This window comes from Protobothrops mucrosquamatus, unplaced genomic scaffold (genome assembly GCF_001527695.2).
Source record: "Protobothrops mucrosquamatus isolate PMUCROS unplaced genomic scaffold, P.Mucros_1.0 scaffold_48, whole genome shotgun sequence".
NCBI classification, from domain to species: domain Eukaryota; kingdom Metazoa; phylum Chordata; class Lepidosauria; order Squamata; family Viperidae; genus Protobothrops; species Protobothrops mucrosquamatus.
Genome location: NW_015386124.1, coordinates 147,018 through 165,939, shown reverse-complemented (window position 1 = coordinate 165,939; position 18,922 = coordinate 147,018). Strand labels below are relative to the sequence as shown.

Below are 18,922 nucleotides of genomic sequence, written 5' to 3'. Positions count from 1 at the left end.
AAGCAAAATATATTCTTGATAGAAAAGGAAGCAATCTGATTTTGTTTTATTGTTCTTTGAAGCTCAACATCAGCCACTCCACACAAGAAGATAATAGAATGCGACATCTTATTTCCTTTTAAATGATTTTAGCTATTACTATTCTGTTCAGATATATTTAAACCATGGTATAAATATTTACACAGAATTTTTCATTCTTTTCCCATCTTCACATTTCTGCTCGAAAATTGTGCTAAGTCATTTTAGGCGTGTACAGACACAGATTTGATAGTTTGAGATAATTGCGCAGAGAAAGCAATGCTTTTGCTAATATACCGTCTTTGCCTATTTTGAGAACACCATGAAACTTGCATTGTGCTTACTCTGAAAAGGGTATACAGATCCTTACAAGGGTTTCATAGGAGGTCTTATTAGAGAACAGACACAACAGCACAAGTCAACAACCGATAATTTCAATGAGAGAAGTCCTAACGTAGAGAATATTTAACTGTTTAGCAATTAAAGAGGCAATGGCATTTAAAGTCTCAGTTTTAAAAAAAAAATTGTTATCACTTGTCCTGCCTCTTTTAGTTGCTAGTGTAAATACATTTCATTGCAACAAAGGCCTCTTGGTAGACAATAACTGTTCGTGGAAAAGTCACCAATTTACATGAATTGAATGAGTATAAATATTCAATAACCCACATGAATTAATTGAAAACATCAAGATGTCACCCATCCCACTACTTCTCAGTCAAGAAGGCACACCAAGTTCATATGTCTTCTTTGATTATTGTTCTTTCCTGATTTTTCTATCCAATGAGGTCAAACAGTGGCTTAAATCAAATCCACATATTTCACTATTTGTTCTCAGAGTTTACAATTATGACAATAGCAGTAGCACTTAGACCAGGGGTCCCCAACCTATGGGCCACAGCCCGGTAGTGGGCTGTGGCCTGCTGGTCACCGGGCCACAGGACAGGCTGGCCAGTGCATGCACGTTTGTTTGCACACCCCCTCACTTGTTCTAGTGCCGTGGCCACAGGGCGCAAGAACAGGATGCCACAAAAACGGACCACCGCCATGCCTCAGGGAATGAAAACGGACTATCGTCGTGCCATGGGGCACAAAAATGAGGTGCTGCCTCACTGCGGGGTGCAGAAACAAGGCGCTGCGTCAAGCAAGAACAGGGCAGGGCTAGTGGCACTAGCCCCACCCTGTTTGCGTACTTGTGTAAAATGCTTCCCCCTCCCTTTTCCTTCAGTCCGCCAATCGAGAAAGGTTAGTGACCTCTGACTTAGACCATTGCACAGTGCTTTTCAGCACTCTCTAAGTGGCTTGCAGAGGCAACTTGAGAGGACCTGTGTCCAAATCTCTGCAGTACTTAAGACATGCAGGCTAAGACACTAGGCAAGGTTATTGGGAGAATAAAAGAGAAGGAAAGAAAATATATGTATATGTGTATACAATAGCACTTAGACTTATATACCGCTTCACAGTGCTTTACTGCTCTCTCTAAGTGGTTTACAGAGTCAGCATATTGCCCCCAGCAATCTGGGTCCTCATTTTACCAATCTTGGAAGGATGGGAGGCTGAGTCAACCTTGAGCCAGTCAGGATCGAATTCCTGGCTGTGGGCAGAGTCAGCCTGCAATACTGCATCCGAACTACTGTGCCACCAAGATTCCTTGGTTATGGTTCAAATATTATGATATTTGTAATGTTTTTTGGGTTATTCTTAGAAGTGAATAACTGTGAGATGCCTTTATAGTATGTTATTCTAGTAGTGTCAAAGGAGTATTATTATTATTATTGGCAGGTTAAATCAATATATTGCAGGTTGAAGGCTTTAATTGAAGAATAGGGCCCATAATGTACCATACAGTCCAGTGTGGGTCAATAAATAGGTATTTTTTAATTTCCCAGTCTAGGGCAAAGAGAGACTTGGTTCCAAGTTACCCTGCTGATCCCCAAGCATAAGGAGAGGATGGGAATCTGGGTCTCTGCTCATAATCCAGCACCTTAAGCACTAGATCACACTGGCTTTTTAAATGTCCCCAAATGTCTGACATTATAGCAGTTTCACTAATGCAGTGACAAATTCACAAATCACATGTGGCCTAGTGGATCTCTCTAGCAACATTTGCTAAATCAACTCAAGTAAACTTTAGAAAGACAGAGGTGGTGGAACATTGATAGCAAAAGATTAAACTTGCCAAGTCCTTTCTGTATGTAATAGTGTGCTCAAAATTAAATTTAGTTTAGTGTAAATTAATGAAATATCTCTAATATAACCATTTTATGTCCTTAATAACTGTTTCCTTGTGCAGCTTTAAAAATTAAAAATTTGTTCACACTCCTGGATCTATGTACTCACTTTTGTAGGCTACCTGTCCCTAAGATTATGCATCTTTGCTATAAAACTACATCTACAGTGTCTTTTTTGCCTTCTTTCTGTTGAACAAAAGATTCCCTGCTCCTTGACTATCATGCTGAAGGTCTCTTTAAATGATATTTTGAATTAAATTCCTTAAATGATCATTTGAATCAAATTCTTATAAGGATGGGGTTCAATTATCTCCCTAGGCTGCGTTATAGCTAGAATATATCTACATAATCAAGGTATTTAAGTCAAGGTAAGGAGATTCATCTGCTTGTCATAAAAAGCAGACTCATTTGGGATTCCTGCTTTACAAGAACATTATCCAAAAGAGAAATATTATTTAAGAAAACAAGAAAAAACTGGAAGAAAGGGAGACATAGTTCATCCCTTGTGAGACAGGATGGCATACCTCAGTTTTTCTCTGTCTGCTAGACTCCTTCTCATTTTAGAAACTATGTTTTTACAAAAATGTTTCTATTTCTGCGGCTGCAGCCAAAACGTCAGCATTTTTATAGAAAGTATTTTACAAAGTGGAGTGTGCCAATCTGAACATGCCTTTAATGTGCCAATTTTTCTAAAATGCATCCTACTTACTAGTTTTTGGACTGTGGCCTTCATTCTAGAAAATGTTAAATACTCTTGGCTGAAAATAAGAGGAAACTTGATAGACAAAAGTTCTATTTTTACTCCAGCTGTGGCTTCTGCTTGCAGACAAAACGTACGCAGGTAGATTTCTTTCCCAGCCCTTCTTTTTATTTCCCCCCCCCCTTGCACATTTTTGTCATTTAGAGCACGTTTCCCAACCTTGTTAATTTAAAATTTGTGGAAGTCAACATCATGCTGGCTGGAGAAACCTGGGCATTGAAGTCCAAACATCTTAAAGTTGCCAAGGTTGAGAAACACTGATTTAGAGCTAAGCTACCTTGTTTTTTTGTTTTTGTTTTTACAGTATGGATAGCCTGCAACATCATGGGTATGGGATTTGCTGTAAAGAAGAGATGGGAATATGGGAATATGTCATACCATGAGCTGTGATTGATGTTACTTTGGAATGATTGGCATTCCATTACTATTACTTTGGCAGAGTAATAGTAATAGTAAAATAAAAACACAACACAATATAAAATAAAACAGAGACAGAGAGCAATATATATATCTTGAAGCCTCTATAGTAAGGAGAGGCTAGGAAATAATCTTTTCCTTGACTCTCTTTGACATTAACTTTCTAGAGTGTGTTCTTGGCTGCCTGGCAGAATAGCAATGAGGCTAGATAAGGCTGCTGGCAGGGAGTTCGGTGGGCAGACGTTTTCCTGTTTGATTTATCAGTCTTGGCATCAGAACTTCCTGCCATTTTGTGTTATTATCAGCTGCCCACATTTCACCACATTGTTTTTCTAATTAATGTCTTTTTTCTCCTCCTTTCCCCTTATCCTGATCGTGGCTTTCAGCTGGAAGCCTTCTATTCCATATTTACCACGGAACAGCAAGATCATGTCAAATCTGTGGAATACCTACGGAATAACTTCCGGCCTCAGCAACGCCTGAACAACAGAATTGTTTCCAAGTCAGCTGTGAAGGATGCTTGGAACCAACTTTCAACCAGCATGTTTGAAAATCCACTGGGCACTGAAGCCTCCAAAGGTACAGTGACTTTGTCCATTGAGGATCTGGGGAAGCACCATCACTTTAGGGCAGGGGGACAGGGAATGATGGCCCTTTCGTGACTTGTGGACTTCAACTCCCAGAATTCCTAGGCCAGCATGTTTGTGTACATGGAGTGATCAGGGAAGCATGGCCAGGAAAGCACAGGTAATCATTAGGCTTTTGATCAATATACTTTGTTTTCAACACATTTCACATCATTCATATAGCAGTGCTCGGGAATCTTGTTTAGCCACTGCCTCATTTAGCGACCATGTATAGCTACAGTTGTGATGGAAAAAATAACTTTGCAACCAATTGTCACATCTACAACCTTTGCAGATCTGTAAAGCAAAAGAAACCTGAAGTAAGACTGTAAACACAGTGGAGATTTTGCTTAGTGTCTGATTTGTTTAATGACCAAGTTGCCAGTCTCAACTGGCACTAAACAAGGACTGATACATACAGATGAACTAGTAATAAATCCCACGAGGGATTCACACACGCAAACACATACACACTGGTCATGCTTTTTTCCAATGAATTGCCCCTCTTCCCATGCTTGTGTACAAATTTTTTTTATGTTATATAAATTTGATGGCTTGACGGTTCAGATGGGGAAAAAAACACACAACAGCAAAAATTAAAGTTACCGTTCCTGAGACAGTTTCTGTTTTATCGCTACCAATCATTTTGTTGAAACTGCAGACTTTTTTTTGCCGCAGGGCAGGGAGGCCAGGCACTTTTGTGAAAATATCGAAAAGCAGAGTTTTTAGAACACCTTTTAACTTTACTGTGTTTTCATGATGCTGTTGCATTAAACTGCCTGCTCTCTCTAGGAGGCCTTTTGTGTGCAACAAAAATGCTAGAGAGACATGAATCCCCATTTAATCAGTTCACAAATTTTACATACATCCTGCTTTTTCAGCTAAGGTGGGTCCCAAAGTATCTATTAAAAACCTGAATATGCTCAAATTCTGTAGTGCTGGAGTAGGTTGGCTCAATACAGCTTTAAAGGCATTATTGTTAGACCTGCATGGTAGTCCAGGCAAGAAGCACGACCCGGTCTTTAGTGTAAGGTTACCTTAACAGAATAAATAAATATATGGCACTTCTCAGGCCCCTTAATGACAGCGTGGTGGTGGCAGATTGGAATGGGCTTTGTAACATTATCAGAAAACATGAATATTTATTGCTGGTGTGTTGGCCGCCTATGGGCCTCCATGAAAGGTAATAGCTTGCATTAGAATAAAATAGCAAATTGGACTTGTTTTTTTTTATTTTCAGAGCAACCCTTAGAAAGATATTGCATAGAATTACAAAGGTTTCCCTGCTTTGAATGAGTACCTGTAATATTTCCCATGTTAATAACTGCTGCGGAAATGTTACGGCACCCTTATGTAGAGTGTTTTATTTATTTTTTTGGGCATCTGGGCTCAGTAGGAATGGTTCTGAATTCTTTACCCAAAATAAAAAGTAGCTCCATAGAATTATATCCTATCGAGAGCAAAGATTACAAGCCAACTTTTGGCATTGTAGAAATAAATGGATAAATAATATGGGGTAATACATCGAGAAATTTAAATAATTTTGGTTTATGGGTTAGCATTACACCTAAAAAACAATGAAGTGGCTAATTCAGCAAATGATTTTCTTACAGCTTATTATGTATAAACCTAGGTAGTTTTTTCTTGGTTTGTGGCATTGGCTACAAGATAACAAGGGAGTATCTGTAGCTCTCCAGATATTGTTGAACTACAATTCCCAGGATCCTCATCACAGATCATGTTGTCTGGGGTTGGTGAAAGCTATAGAATAGAAATAGAAATAGAAATAGAAATAGAAATAGAAATAGCAATAGCATAGCATAGCATAGCATAGCATAGCATAGCATAGCATAGCATAGAATAGAATAGAATAGAATAGAATAGAATAGAATAGAATAGAATAGAATAGAACAACAGAGTTGGAAGGGACCTTGGAGGTCTTCTAGTCCAACGCCCTGCTCAGGCAGGAAACCCTATACAAGGGGTGTCAAACTGCCACCCCATTGCCGGCAATGGGAAAAAAAGTCACGATATGTTGCGACATGTCACGTGACGTTGCAAGTTTGACACCCGTGCCCTATACCATTTCAGACAAATGGTTGTCCAGTCTCTTCTTAAAAACCTTCAGTGTTGAGCACTCACAATTTCTGGAGGCAAGTTGTTCCACTGATTAATTGTTCTGACAGGATTTGTTTTTCCTTAGTTCTAGGTTGCTTCTCTCCTTGATTAGTTTCCATCCATTACTTCTTGTCTTGCCTTCAGGTGCTTTGGAGAATAGGCTGATCATTAGAACACAGTACTGAGCTACTGCTAAGGTTGCTTTCTGTAATGGTATGTAAGAATGGCCTTGCAGAAAGGACGAATAGCTGCAGTCTTGAGAATGGTCTGATAAACAAAATTTGAATCGGAAGAAGGAACAGCAACAAAGTGGATGGACTCAGTTACAATGATGATGGATGTATCATTGGAAGACCTAAAGGGCTTGGGGAGCCTAGATTGTCACTGAGAATTGACCCCATCTTGATGACACACAATTAATCAATTAATTAAAGCAAGTGCATTTGCATTTTTCTATTTTCCACATTTGTATTTTATGCTTCTTCCCAAAATGTGGGATAGGTATATTTAAACTATTGTACTTTAATTTTTTCCTCAATAAAAGCTTGAGCTGACAGACACCAATGGCACCAGTGTAGAAAGGAACATATATCAGACACTACTAAGGGATTAATGTGTCTTCCCACTTGATGAGATTGCACAGATTAAGATATATGGCAGGAAAATAGTTAATTAAAACAAAAGAAAAGCAAAATTGTGATAGGCAACTTTGCTCCATTATAATGATCCAGATCTCTTCAATTTAAGACTTGCTCTGTTTCCTGTATTGGCTGTCTAAACTAAAATCCCTGACTTGAATTGTAAAATTCCTGGGCAAATTCCCTTTGATTCATATTCTCTATGTGTGGAGCATTAAGTAGCTGGCTAATTGTATTCAGTACAAAGCTATTTCTTAAGGTCTGATATAGGCAAAACACTTTTGTGTGGTTAAGATTATTGACCCCTCTGGATGATTGCCGTGAGGCCATGAAGTTAGCAATCATAAATACATTGCACACTGTTTCCAATATAATTGTGCAGCTCAGCCTGAAAGAGACACCAGTTCATTGTATATTTCATTTCATTTGAGAATTTCTGGATGAGAATTCTGCAAAAAGGTTCACAGTAGGACTCATTAAAAGACTTTTCTCCCCTTTAAAATAGTACTGACTCCATTATTATAGCAAAATTATTAGCCAGGATGTGTTCTTGTGCCTATATTGATGAACCTGGACTAGATGGCTCTATAAAAAGATTCATTCCCTGAGCTATTCTTTGTTCCAGCTACTGTTTATGTCACCATGGATTGGATGGCAGTGAGAACTCTTTCAAAATCTCGGCTTATGTCAAAATGGATTCAGTGCTTGAGTAATGCTTATAGGAGAGCATGACAAAGGTTTATGATGTCAAAACTATCTTTAATGAAGCCAAAATTGGAATGTGAATCCACCCAGAGGTCTGGTCTAAGACTGCTGGTTTTTCAACTTTGGTTTTGATTGGAGCTAACTTTACATCTCATGATTCATTAACTGAATTTAACTAGCATTTGCTATTATCCTTTCCTCCTGGTCAGTGAAAACAATCATTGTAAAGTACCGGTATTTCTTCTAACAGCTTGCAGGTATTCTGGCTTTCAGTGGGCTGAATAAGATAATGATTGTTTATTTTAAGCTTGTTCCTCCTTTGGGGTCTGTTTGAAGCTAAAACTGGGCCTATAGTGACAAATGCCATGCACCTCTCCAGCTTGTCTAGTGCTAAGTGGGAAACAATGCTTGGTACATTTTTACAGACTAAAAAAAAAAATAACAACCCACCTCTCTTCTAGTGTAACCAATCTAAAATGAATGGCCATACAACACTCTAAAGGTGACAGAGCTGACTTAAATTTCTTGCTGAGAAACAGCAAGGTGATGCTTTCCAGCACTTGCTTCAAGCAAAGGTGATGAAGAATAAAATAGCTGATCAGCTGAATGGTGTGAACTACTGTCATGAAAAATTAAATAACTGGAAGTTGGGATCCACGAATGGTGTTTCAAGCTGGATATTCTGGGACTAAATCTCGGCATTGAAATAGCTGTTCCTGTAGATTATTTCAGAAACAGCCCTCCATGAGTGATGATCATACCTTGACAAAACTGGGCCCTATTTTGTTTGCCCCCACTGTTCCTGGGAATAATTTGTACCATTTACATAGCTCTGTGCCAAATTGTTGTTGTTGTTGTCCTCTCAGTAATCATATCCTCTTTTTTATTGCTTGTTTTTGCAGCCTGTGATATTATATTTTGACAGTTTTATATGGGGCATGTTATGGTGCTACACAGTTCTTCTCCATACGGCTATATATTGCAACGATTAAACAGAGATTTGAAGAGTGATTAGTCTTCCAGTTAGCTCCATTTTAATTATCTCCTTTCTTGTCTGTTCAGTTGTTCCAGGGTATCAGGATATCCAGTGTTTCATGCTCTGTTTCAGCTTACCCAAGAAGTAGCCTCTTAATTAGGAGCAAAATGCATTTGGGTGAACGAGAGAGATTGGACGTCTTTCAATAACCTATTAACCCATGGTTTATTCATTTATTTATTTATTTCTCTGGTCGGTTGGGTCTAGTCAACCCACTGAACTATACATCCATTACCGAGCTTGTATTCACAAAATACACTGAGTCACACATTAGCTAATCACATTTTATTGTAGCTGCAGGTCAAAACTAAGTTCCAAAACAGAGACTCATAAATCATACATGAAATTAATTATCAACCTTATCCTCTTGGTTTTCAGTAGTCTCATGTAACATTTTGGCATTCAGCCACAATTTGATTTCATCAAATCAATAAAAAAACTCTTTTGCTGACGCCTAGTGTTTGTCAATATTTTTGCAGCCCTGATGTGGTTACTAATCATTATAACCTGCAGAAATCTTGACTTGGAGGGCAACAACACTGTATTTGGAGTGTGCATGGGTGTGCATATAGCACCTGTCAAGAACACCTTAAAAGATCTGTGTCTTTTCTTGGGCTTATGGATCCAAGAAAAAACAAGCTTTAAAGTGCTCCTTATTGCATGATCACAAGTGTTCTATATCACATTTTGTCCCTTATCATTGCATTTGTGCATAGTCCTACTAATTATCAAAGTTCACACAATGGGAACAGTCTAGTTCCTACCTAGGATTTAGTTCTTCTGTGGTTGTTCTATGTTATCTACATAGAACATGCCTTTGTGGCTCAGTAGTTAAAAGTGCAGTATTGCAGGCTAACTCTGCCCACAGCCTGGAGTTCAATCCTGTTGGGGCTCAAGGTTGACTCGGCCTTCCATTCTTCCGAGGACCCAGATTGTTGGAGGCAATATGCAAATAATGCTTACATTGCAAGCCATCCAAAGCACTATGGGACAGTAAATAAGTATAAATGCTATTATGCTATTACGTTATATGGGAGTCTGAGAGTTATGGTTTTATCTAGAAGGAACCCATCAGAGAAGACAGCTCTAGATCACCCAACTGTTGTAAGTTATGAGAGATGGCATGGGAACTGAAAGCAATATTCTGTGGTAAATCCCACATAATTTTAATACTTAAAAGGCCTTATCAAAATAAAGGTGAAAGCTATGAAGAGATCTCCGCAAACTTTAATGATTTTTAGAAACTCCCCCTCCCCCCCAAAAAAATTATTTCTCTTGTCAGGGTAAATCAAAAATGATTCTTAAAACTGTTAAAAAGGTGAAAACCTAAGTCCTTGAAGATCTCAAAACAATGTTTAAATTTGATCTGGCAAGCAGAATAACCCAACTGGTATAAGATGTATTGATTCTGGACTGATATATAATAATAAAGCCACACATTCCAGATTTAGTAATAAGGAAAGACTCCAACTCCTTTATTGCCCTAAAGTTTAATTTCCTTGGGTCTCTACTCCAAAGTAAAGGCTGGGAAGTACTGATAAGCATTTAACTCAGGGCTCTTTAAACTTGGCCCTTTTATGACTTTTGGACTTCAACTCCCAGAATTCCTCAGCCAGCGTGCCTGGCTGTGGAATTCTGGGAGTTGCAGTCCACAAATCATAAAAGGGCCAAGTTTGAAGACTCCTGATTTAACTATTTCTTCTTTATTAGTGTCACTTCCTGTTAAATGTTCTTGATGATACTATCAACACAGCATCTTACCTGAAGATACTTCACAGACTGAAACGTTTGGTCAACTCTACAACACTGTGTCCATAATAGCCCTCAATATGTTTAGGACTCCAGCTGTCAAAAAAGCTCCAGAGATAATATCAGATATAGTCTATTAATGGAGGCATCCAGTTGCCCATTCTGCTAGGCAATTATGACACGATCTTTATATTTTAAATTATAATTTAAATGAAGAATGTTGAAACTCTGAGACAGATGCTTAGCTAGATCCCATGTTTTTACCTCTCTTCTTTGCCTGTCTCAGAAAAGAAAATTATCTTATGGTGAAGTAAACCAATATTCCCTACATCATCTTTTTCTTCGGGTAAAATATACCATAAATTGATATGGGACTATAGATGGTGTAGACAGAGTATCACTCTTTCCCATTGCCCTCCTAGTGTCAAAAAATATTTCCGTAATTGGCTTTTCTGTTCTCTTTCTTCTGCACTGAAACATTTTTATCCAGGTTCCTCAAATAATTGGATTCAAGTTGGTTTCTGCCCAATCTCATCCTTCTTTCCTTTCTGGAAAGGAAAGACTGAAATGCCTTGTCTCTGGAGGAACTGATTTTAGTCTTCCATCTTATGAATTTGCATTTAGGGACATATGCAGAGTTCCTCTGCTAATACAATCCGCTCACGGCACCGAATCTCTCTCTGATCCCTCTTATCTACACTTGAACTGAGCACCACCTCATATTTGCAAGTTCACACAGAAAGTACAAAGAATATTTTTCCTTGACAAACAGCCAGTAACCCTATAAATGCCAAGCACAACTGGATTATTATTCACAAGGAGTAAAATTAAATATCTGCATATCCCTTTCTGTTGTCTGATAGTATACGTTTTGTGACTTAAAATGTGCATGCTGTTTGTATTTTCCTTCTGTTACAGTGACTTATTGATCAGCATATTAAATGGCATAGCTCCCCACCAAATTGGAATAAACCAATAGTAATATAGAGTTTTGCAAGTCCAAAATAGGCTTGGTTTGCTTTTACTATATTGGGTAAAATAACTTTTACGTACAAATAAATTGTAAGATTAAGAAATAAAACTATATACACTGTTCTTTGAAAGTCTTGGCTTATAAGAAAAACACTTTTTAATCTATCACATATATAGTACCTTGGCCTGGAGTTCTTATGCTATGGGACAATATGGGGAGAATAAGATCAATCTAAAACCATTACGTATTTTCCATGAATTGTCCTGAATAAAAAAATAATAATGGATACTTAATTCTATTTTACAGTAAAACAGATTTTAGCAACCAGGGCCAGAGGTTATCGCGATCAAGATAATCAAAGACTTTTCTATAATCAATGAAGCACATATTGATTTGGGGAGGAGGAGAATTGAATAGTAGGAGCTTCCCAACCATATGAGCACGTCTAGGGAATATACAATGATGGCAAACCCTGTGTTCTCCTTGTCCTCTTTCATTATTCTGTTTCAATATCTCTTGATTTAAAATAATAACTGTTGTTTACAGAAGCATTTTTGTTTTATTGTCACTAAAGCTTTGGGAGTAGGTGCGCTGTTGCAAGCTTTACGACATTTTCCCGAAAAATCCCCCAGAGGTTCTCTTGACATCAGATTATTATTTTTTTTCTGGCACAGATGCCTGATTGCCTCCCCAAAGGTGCCTGATTGCCCCCGCCTGGCTCCTCATCAATAGGGATTTGCCTTTATGTGCTAGCTTTAATTGTAACCCTAGCCTTCTTTAATGAAGGATTGTAATTGAGCACCTGCAAAGTGCTGTTGGCTGTAATCTGTATCTGGAATATTTCTCAAGTATCCCATTGAATCCGCTGTGTTGCAGGCTCTGTTTTAAAATGCATTCTTCTTCCGATTGGAGCATTGCCCAATTGCTAATGACATTGCAACGCTCTTTGTGACTGTTTTGGTGTTGTGATACTTCTTGTGTGAATTTAGATTATTTGGACTATCTTTTTCCTTCATGCGTCTTCCTGTATAGCAGTGGTTCTCAACCTTTTTAATGCCGCAACCCCCAACCGGTCGTAAGTCGAGGACTACCCAACCGGTCGTAAGTCGAGGACTTTCCCTGCCCGGGAGCGCCACGCATGCGTGGTTCCGCCCCCTGCGCCGGCCAAGGCGTAGCTGGCAAGCGGCAGAGACGGAGCAGGCCGACCACCAGCTGGCCCAGCCCAAGGGAGGTAAGGCACCCGCCGGAAAAGGGGAAAAAAATGGTGGACAGCCTTACTTGGCGACCCCTGTGAAATGGTCGATCGACCCCAAATGGGGTCGCGACCCATAGGTTGAGAACTGCTGCTGTATAGAGTTTCTTTGATTATCAGGCTGAGTACTATTTCTTGTCTATACAGGTAGTCCTCTTATGACTGGTTTTTCAGTGACAGTTCGAAGTTACAACAGACCTCCGCTAGGGCTATTTACGACTCAGATTCAAAGTTCTGACAGCCACCTGCATCCCCCATGGTCACGTGATTGTATTTTGACACTCAGCAACTGGCTCATATTTACAGCCATTTGCAGCATCCTGCATTATCTCAATTTGCATTTTTTGCTGGAAACTGGCATTTAGCAATAGCGATAGCAATAGCAGTCAGACTTATATACCGCTTCACAGTGCTTTACAGCCCTCTCTAAGCAGTTTTACAGAGTCAGCCTAGTGCCCCCAACAATCTGGGTCCTCATTTTATGGACCTCAGAAGGATGGAAGGCTGTGTCAACCTTGAGCCGGTGAGAATCGAACTGCCAAACTGCTGGCAGTCGGCAGTCAGCAGAAGTAGCCTGCAGTACTGCATTCTAACCACTGCGTCACCAGGGCTCTTTATGTACAATGTCCGGCAAAAATACCTATTGCAGACAATGGATTGCTTAACCACTGTGGCGTTTGCTTAACAACCACCTCAAAAAGATTGTAAAATTGGGAACAGTCATGTGATGATCCGCTTATCAACCGACATGACCACAATCATAATTCCGGGCTCAATTACAGTCTAAGTCAAGGACTACCTGTATCTTTTTTTCTCCAAATTGTTGTCATCCAGCTCTGTTAGATTTCAACTTTTCTCAGCCAGTTAAAGCCCAAAACTTGGAGGGGGGCATAAGGACACACAGCTCACATAAGGATGTACAGGTTCTCCAAGTTTGCCCATTTTCTCCTTTTAAAATGTGTTGGCCATATCAGTATGAATGTATAAGATGCAACTGAAGTGCGCAGGATGTGCGTATGAATTCTATGGCCTATTCTAAGTGATTCCTCCCTTAGGGAACTTCAAAGGACAAAAGAACTGCTTTCCCACTCCCTCCCCTTTTAGACAGTTGTCAGAGCAATCAATGATCATTATTCTTATTTTTTTCTCTCAGATTTGTTTCCATCACCATCTGTTTCCCTCTATCTTCGTCTAGAAACAGTTACGTCCTGCACAAAGGAAGAAAGCAAAGCTAGCTATGCTGAGCAGTCCTGGAAACAAACAAAGAGATACGGCCTTATAGGCTATATAAAAGCTTTAAATAAAGTAAAATGCATACAGGGAGTCCTCGACTTACAACAGTTCATTTAGTGACTGTTCAAAGTTACAACGGCACTGAAAAAAGTGACTTATTATGACCGGTTTTCACACGTACCACCATAGTAGCATCCCCATGGTCACGTGATCAAAATTCAGATGCTTGGTAATTAACTCATATTTATGAAAGTTGCAGTGTCCCGGGGTCATGTGATCCCTTTTACGACCTTCTTCTTCTGACAAGCAAAGTCAATGGGGAAGCCACATTCACTTAACAACAGTTCGACAAATTTAACAACCACAGTAATTCACTTGAAATCTTTGGCAAGAAATGTCGTAAAATGGGCCAAACTCACTTAACAAATGTTTTCACTTAACAACATAAATGTTGGGCTCATTTGTGGTCGTAGGTCGAGGACTACCTGTATATACATGCAACCCACAACAATAAGCAGATCTAGAAACAATATTCATAAGGTAATATAAGACTGGCAAGTTTCTATTTGTATTATACTACCAAACAGATGCTTATCACACTTCAGAACCTCTACATTTGATTTTTTTTTTTAAATCAGTCTTTAAGGTTGCATTCTCTTGGTTCTATTAATAACCAAAATGTATTATGGGGTTAAAAACAGGAAACCCAAAAGACTTTTCAAATATGTTTTCTGTCTGCTTTCTTCTTGATTATTTTTTAGATTTTAGTGTCTAACACCATGAATTAAACGTAGAATATCTTATATAGTATGTGTTATTGCAACCTGAATTAAATATAGTATCCCCTATAATGTGTGATAGTGATGTGAGACATCTTTATATGAGATAGAAACCATTGATAGAGAATATCACCTAAGGTCCTTCCAAGTAGAACATGACTAGAGTCGAGGATTAGGTTATAAATATATCTAATATATTTAATGCGACATCAGCGCCCTGTAGAGTGTGTTGCCATAATGAAAACAGTAACTCGGATGTGGGTTACTGACAGCAGGGATTGTTGGTCCAGGAAAGGGTGTAACTGGTACACAACCCGCAGTTGCACACAAGCCCTCCTGGAGGGGGTGGGTTCAAAGGTTAACTTTTAACTCTAAATGATAAGGTGATATATATACACAATAAGAAGAAAATCCTTTGGAATTTAGGCATCCAGCACTCTTCTGATCATAATCATAATTTCTTTTCATGTCAGAAAAAGGTGGGGGGCAGCTTTAAAATATGTTTCAGCCAGGTCCTAGCACATAACAAGAATTGATTCTGTGAACAGTAGCTGGTGCATTATTATGTTCATTGTTCTTCTATCAGTGTGAGAAATCAACTTGGCTGCATGAAGAGGAAGGGATTTTCTCCTTTTGATCTTTGGGAAGGGACTGTACACTGCTAAATTTCTATGGAATACTGTGCTTTTTCTCCTACTACTCAACCACCTTTTAGCTTACTTTGGCTTATTTTTATCTGGGCTAGGGAATAAAATAATGATTAGCCTTTGGATGGGAGACTCCGTTGTGGGAGTTATGTTTGGAGCTAGGATTGGTTGGTCACATTGTCTCTACTTCGTGTGGTGAGAGGGGCAATCAGCTTCTTGAAATGGCTTCATCCTATCATACAGCAAAGATTCTTATCCAGCTGTACCACGTCAAGTATCTGGGAAACTTTGCAGAGTTCAGTTCTGGAGAGATCGACAGCTTGATCGCCCTCATCTCACATTTTTCCAAAAACCGGAGGAGAGCCATTATATATTCAAGAGTTAAAAAAAAAATAGCTACTGATCCTCAAGGAGGCTCTCTTGACCATTGATCAGTTTGTCAATACCTTACTCCAATACCCAGATGGACCAAGGAACCCAGACTATGAAGCAATCAGCCTAGCAAGTAGGCAGAGCCAGCCACCACCATCACCACCACCACAACAAATGAGCACTCATCCAACAGGAGCCCAAGAACAACAGTTGCTGCTGCTTCTGCAGCCATTTGAAAGCAAATGCCTACTTTCTTGCCAGATAAAGATGATGTGTATCCAAACCTTCCTTGTTTTGAGTGGATTATATATGTTCTTGAGATCCAAGAGCTTCTCTATTGATTAAATCCTTGTAGTTTCTTGATTAGTCTATTGACTGAGGGAGCTGCAGACCATACATTCTCTCTTCTCATGCTGGCGAGGCCTGATTTAGATAACAGCAGAAGTATACTTTAGAGGAGGGGTCCCCAACCCCTGGTCCATGGACCAGTACTGGGCCGCAGCATGCCAGCAACCGGTCCGCACAAACAAGCAAAGCCCCATCTGCGGGATGCAGGCAGCACACAAAACCACGAACCGGTCCCTGGTGCCCAAAAGATTGGGGACCTCTGCTTTAGAGCTAATTTTGAGGATTCTGTCTGGTAGATAATAGCCAACTTTGAGACTTGTCATCTTCAATAGATTTAAGTGTTCAGAGCAAGAGTACACTGCATTATTTCAGCTGATGGTTCAAGATATATGAGCTGAAACGAAGTGACTTAAATGATTGGTCAAAAAAGTGATATAATAATAATAATAATAATAATAATAATAATAATAATAATAATAATAATAATAATAATAATAATAANAGTAGTAGTTGGAAGGGACCTTGGAGGTCATCAAGTCCAACCCCCTGCTCAGGCAGGAAACACTATACCATTTCAGACAAATGGCTGTCCAGTTTCTTCTTAAAAACTTTCAGTGTTGGAGCATTCACCGCTTCTGAAGGCAGGTTGTTCCACTGATTAATTGTTCTAACTGTCAGGAAGTTTCTCCTTAGTTCTAGGTTCTTCTCTCCATGATTAGTTTCCATCCATTGCTTCTTGTCCTGCCTTCAGGCACTTTGGAGAATAGCTTGACTCCCTCTTCTTTGTGGTAGCCCTGAGATATTGGAACACTGCTCTCATGTCCCCCCTCGTCCTTCTCTTCATTAAACTAGACATACCCAATTCCAGCAACCGTACCTTATATGTTTTAGCCTCCAGTCCCCTAATCATCTTTGTTGCTTTTCTCTGTACTCTTTCTAGCATCTCAACATCTTTGTTACATCGTGGTGACCAAAACTGGATGCAGTATTCCAAGTGTGGCCTTACTAAGGCATTGTAAAGTGGTATTAATACTTCACGTGATCTTGATTCTATCCCTCTGTTAATGCAGCCCAGCACTGTGTTGACCTTTTTGGCAGCTGCAGCACACTGCTGGCTCATATTTAAGTGATTGTTCACTAGGACTCCAAAATCCCTCTCACAGTTACTATATTGAGTGAGGTACCACCTATACGATAACTGTACATTTGGTTTTTCTTGACTAAATGTATTTTTTATTTTATTGATATTTTAAAACATAAATCACTTAATAATTGGTGAACAGTGTGTTGTCTGGGTTTACATCTGTAAAACAATCACTACCAATTGATTTCTATAATCCATAATCCACATAATGATTTTAGTTGATTTCCTCTTTTCCCCAAAATATCCTCTTTTCCAAACATTGAGTTAATACAAATCTTGTTGTTTTGATAGATAACAATTAAATATATACCGTAATTTTTCCCAATATTCCTAAAAATAATAATCACATCAATATAATATTTCTTTTCTATCCAATCATTCTGGTTGCCTTACCATAGATCCTGTTACAGTCCTTATTTTAATTTGTTTCTCCCACAAAATTCTAAGTATTCTTACTGGTTAAGATTTTCTCAAAAATTAATTACATTTAAAATTTTAACTCTATTTTTTTCCATATGAACCATCTCACACTTTTTACATTTCTTAAGGAATAGATAAAACAGTGAAAAGAAAGAAAGGAGAACAAGAGTAAAGAAACATAAAAAAAATAACATACTACTTAAAATATATATCCCTCCTAAGCTAATATATATTTGTGTCCAAGATTTCTTATTCTTTTTAACCGTAATTAAAAATATGTTTAATCTTTAAATATTCCATTTAATACATCTAGTCAACTAGTCCTTTAACTCTTATTCAAAACATTTTTAATCCATTATAATTTTCTTAAATTCAATCATATTTAAATATCTAAAACATTTCCCTATCTAAGCCATTTCAACTTTTTTATATTACTCATATCAAGAAATAGAATAAAAAAGGGGAAAAGAGCATACTATATTATTTAGGGGATTCATCCCTCTTAGAATGACATATATATTCCAAATCTTTTCTATTTCTTTAACCATATTTAAACAAATGTTTCTTTTTTAAGTATTCTCTCTGGTAAGTCCCATCATCTATTTTCTTAGTTTCCACTTTGGTCTTTTTCCTTTGCCCAGTATCTTTTTAATCAATGTATTTTGCTGAATCAAAAGGTTTTTCCATATGTTTGTAAATATTACTGTAGATATAAAAAGTAAATCAGATGAAGTGTCTTTGTACGGGGCTTCTGCCTTTCCATGTTTGTTGAAAATCTTTTTCTTTTTCTTTCTCTCCGCTTCTCTTATCATTTCCTTTCTCTCCGATGTTCCTGACATCTCTACAGTCCATTTTATTCAATCTGTTTTCTTGTCCTCAGATTTATTTTGTAGTCTTAAGGGATAAGTTGTTTTTTTTTCAATTCTTGTGAATTTTTTTCCACTAGGATTAAATCATGTTTCTTGTTTTGTTAAGTTCATCTTTAAGTTTCTATTCTCAATTTTATATCCATTTATCTGTTTTATCTGCTCCTTCTCTGTTGTTGTTTTCTGGGGATTTTTTTGTTGTAGCGTTAACTTGGAAATAGATTGATTTATATTTTCAAAGTTATTTTGGATTTCTTTGTGGTTTAAAGTCATTGTTGTTTGAATTAGTTGTAGTATACTATATATCTCCTCCTGTGGAGTATTTATGTTTTCTTGATAGGTTCTTTCTACATGTCTCTGATCCATGATGGGTTCTTTCTACATGTCTCTGATCCATCTTAGATCCTACCTTGTGGCGATGAGGGAGGCTAGGACTAACTACTATGCCTCACTCATTGCGTCATCAGATAATCGCCCGGCCGCCCTCTTCAGGGTGACCCGCTCTCTCCTTCAATTGGAGGGGGGGGACCCCCTGGAGGGGAGGGCTGAGGATTTTGCACAGTATCTGTATGACAAAGTCGCTCGGATCCGAG

The 18,922-nt window shown here is 38.4% G+C and overlaps 1 protein-coding gene across 1 annotated transcript in view; it reads left to right on the top strand.

The window, feature by feature from the left end:
• Nucleotides 1–1,062: 1,062 nt before the first annotated feature.
• Nucleotides 1,063–18,922, top strand: part of LOC107283319 (receptor-type tyrosine-protein phosphatase gamma) — a 37,794-nt gene continuing 19,934 nt past the window's right edge. The window contains exons 1-2 of the mRNA XM_015811205.1: nt 1,063–1,212; nt 3,810–4,002. Coding sequence (XP_015666691.1) covers nt 1,063–1,212; nt 3,810–4,002 — 343 coding nt within the window. The remainder of the gene's footprint in view (nt 1,213–3,809; nt 4,003–18,922) is intronic.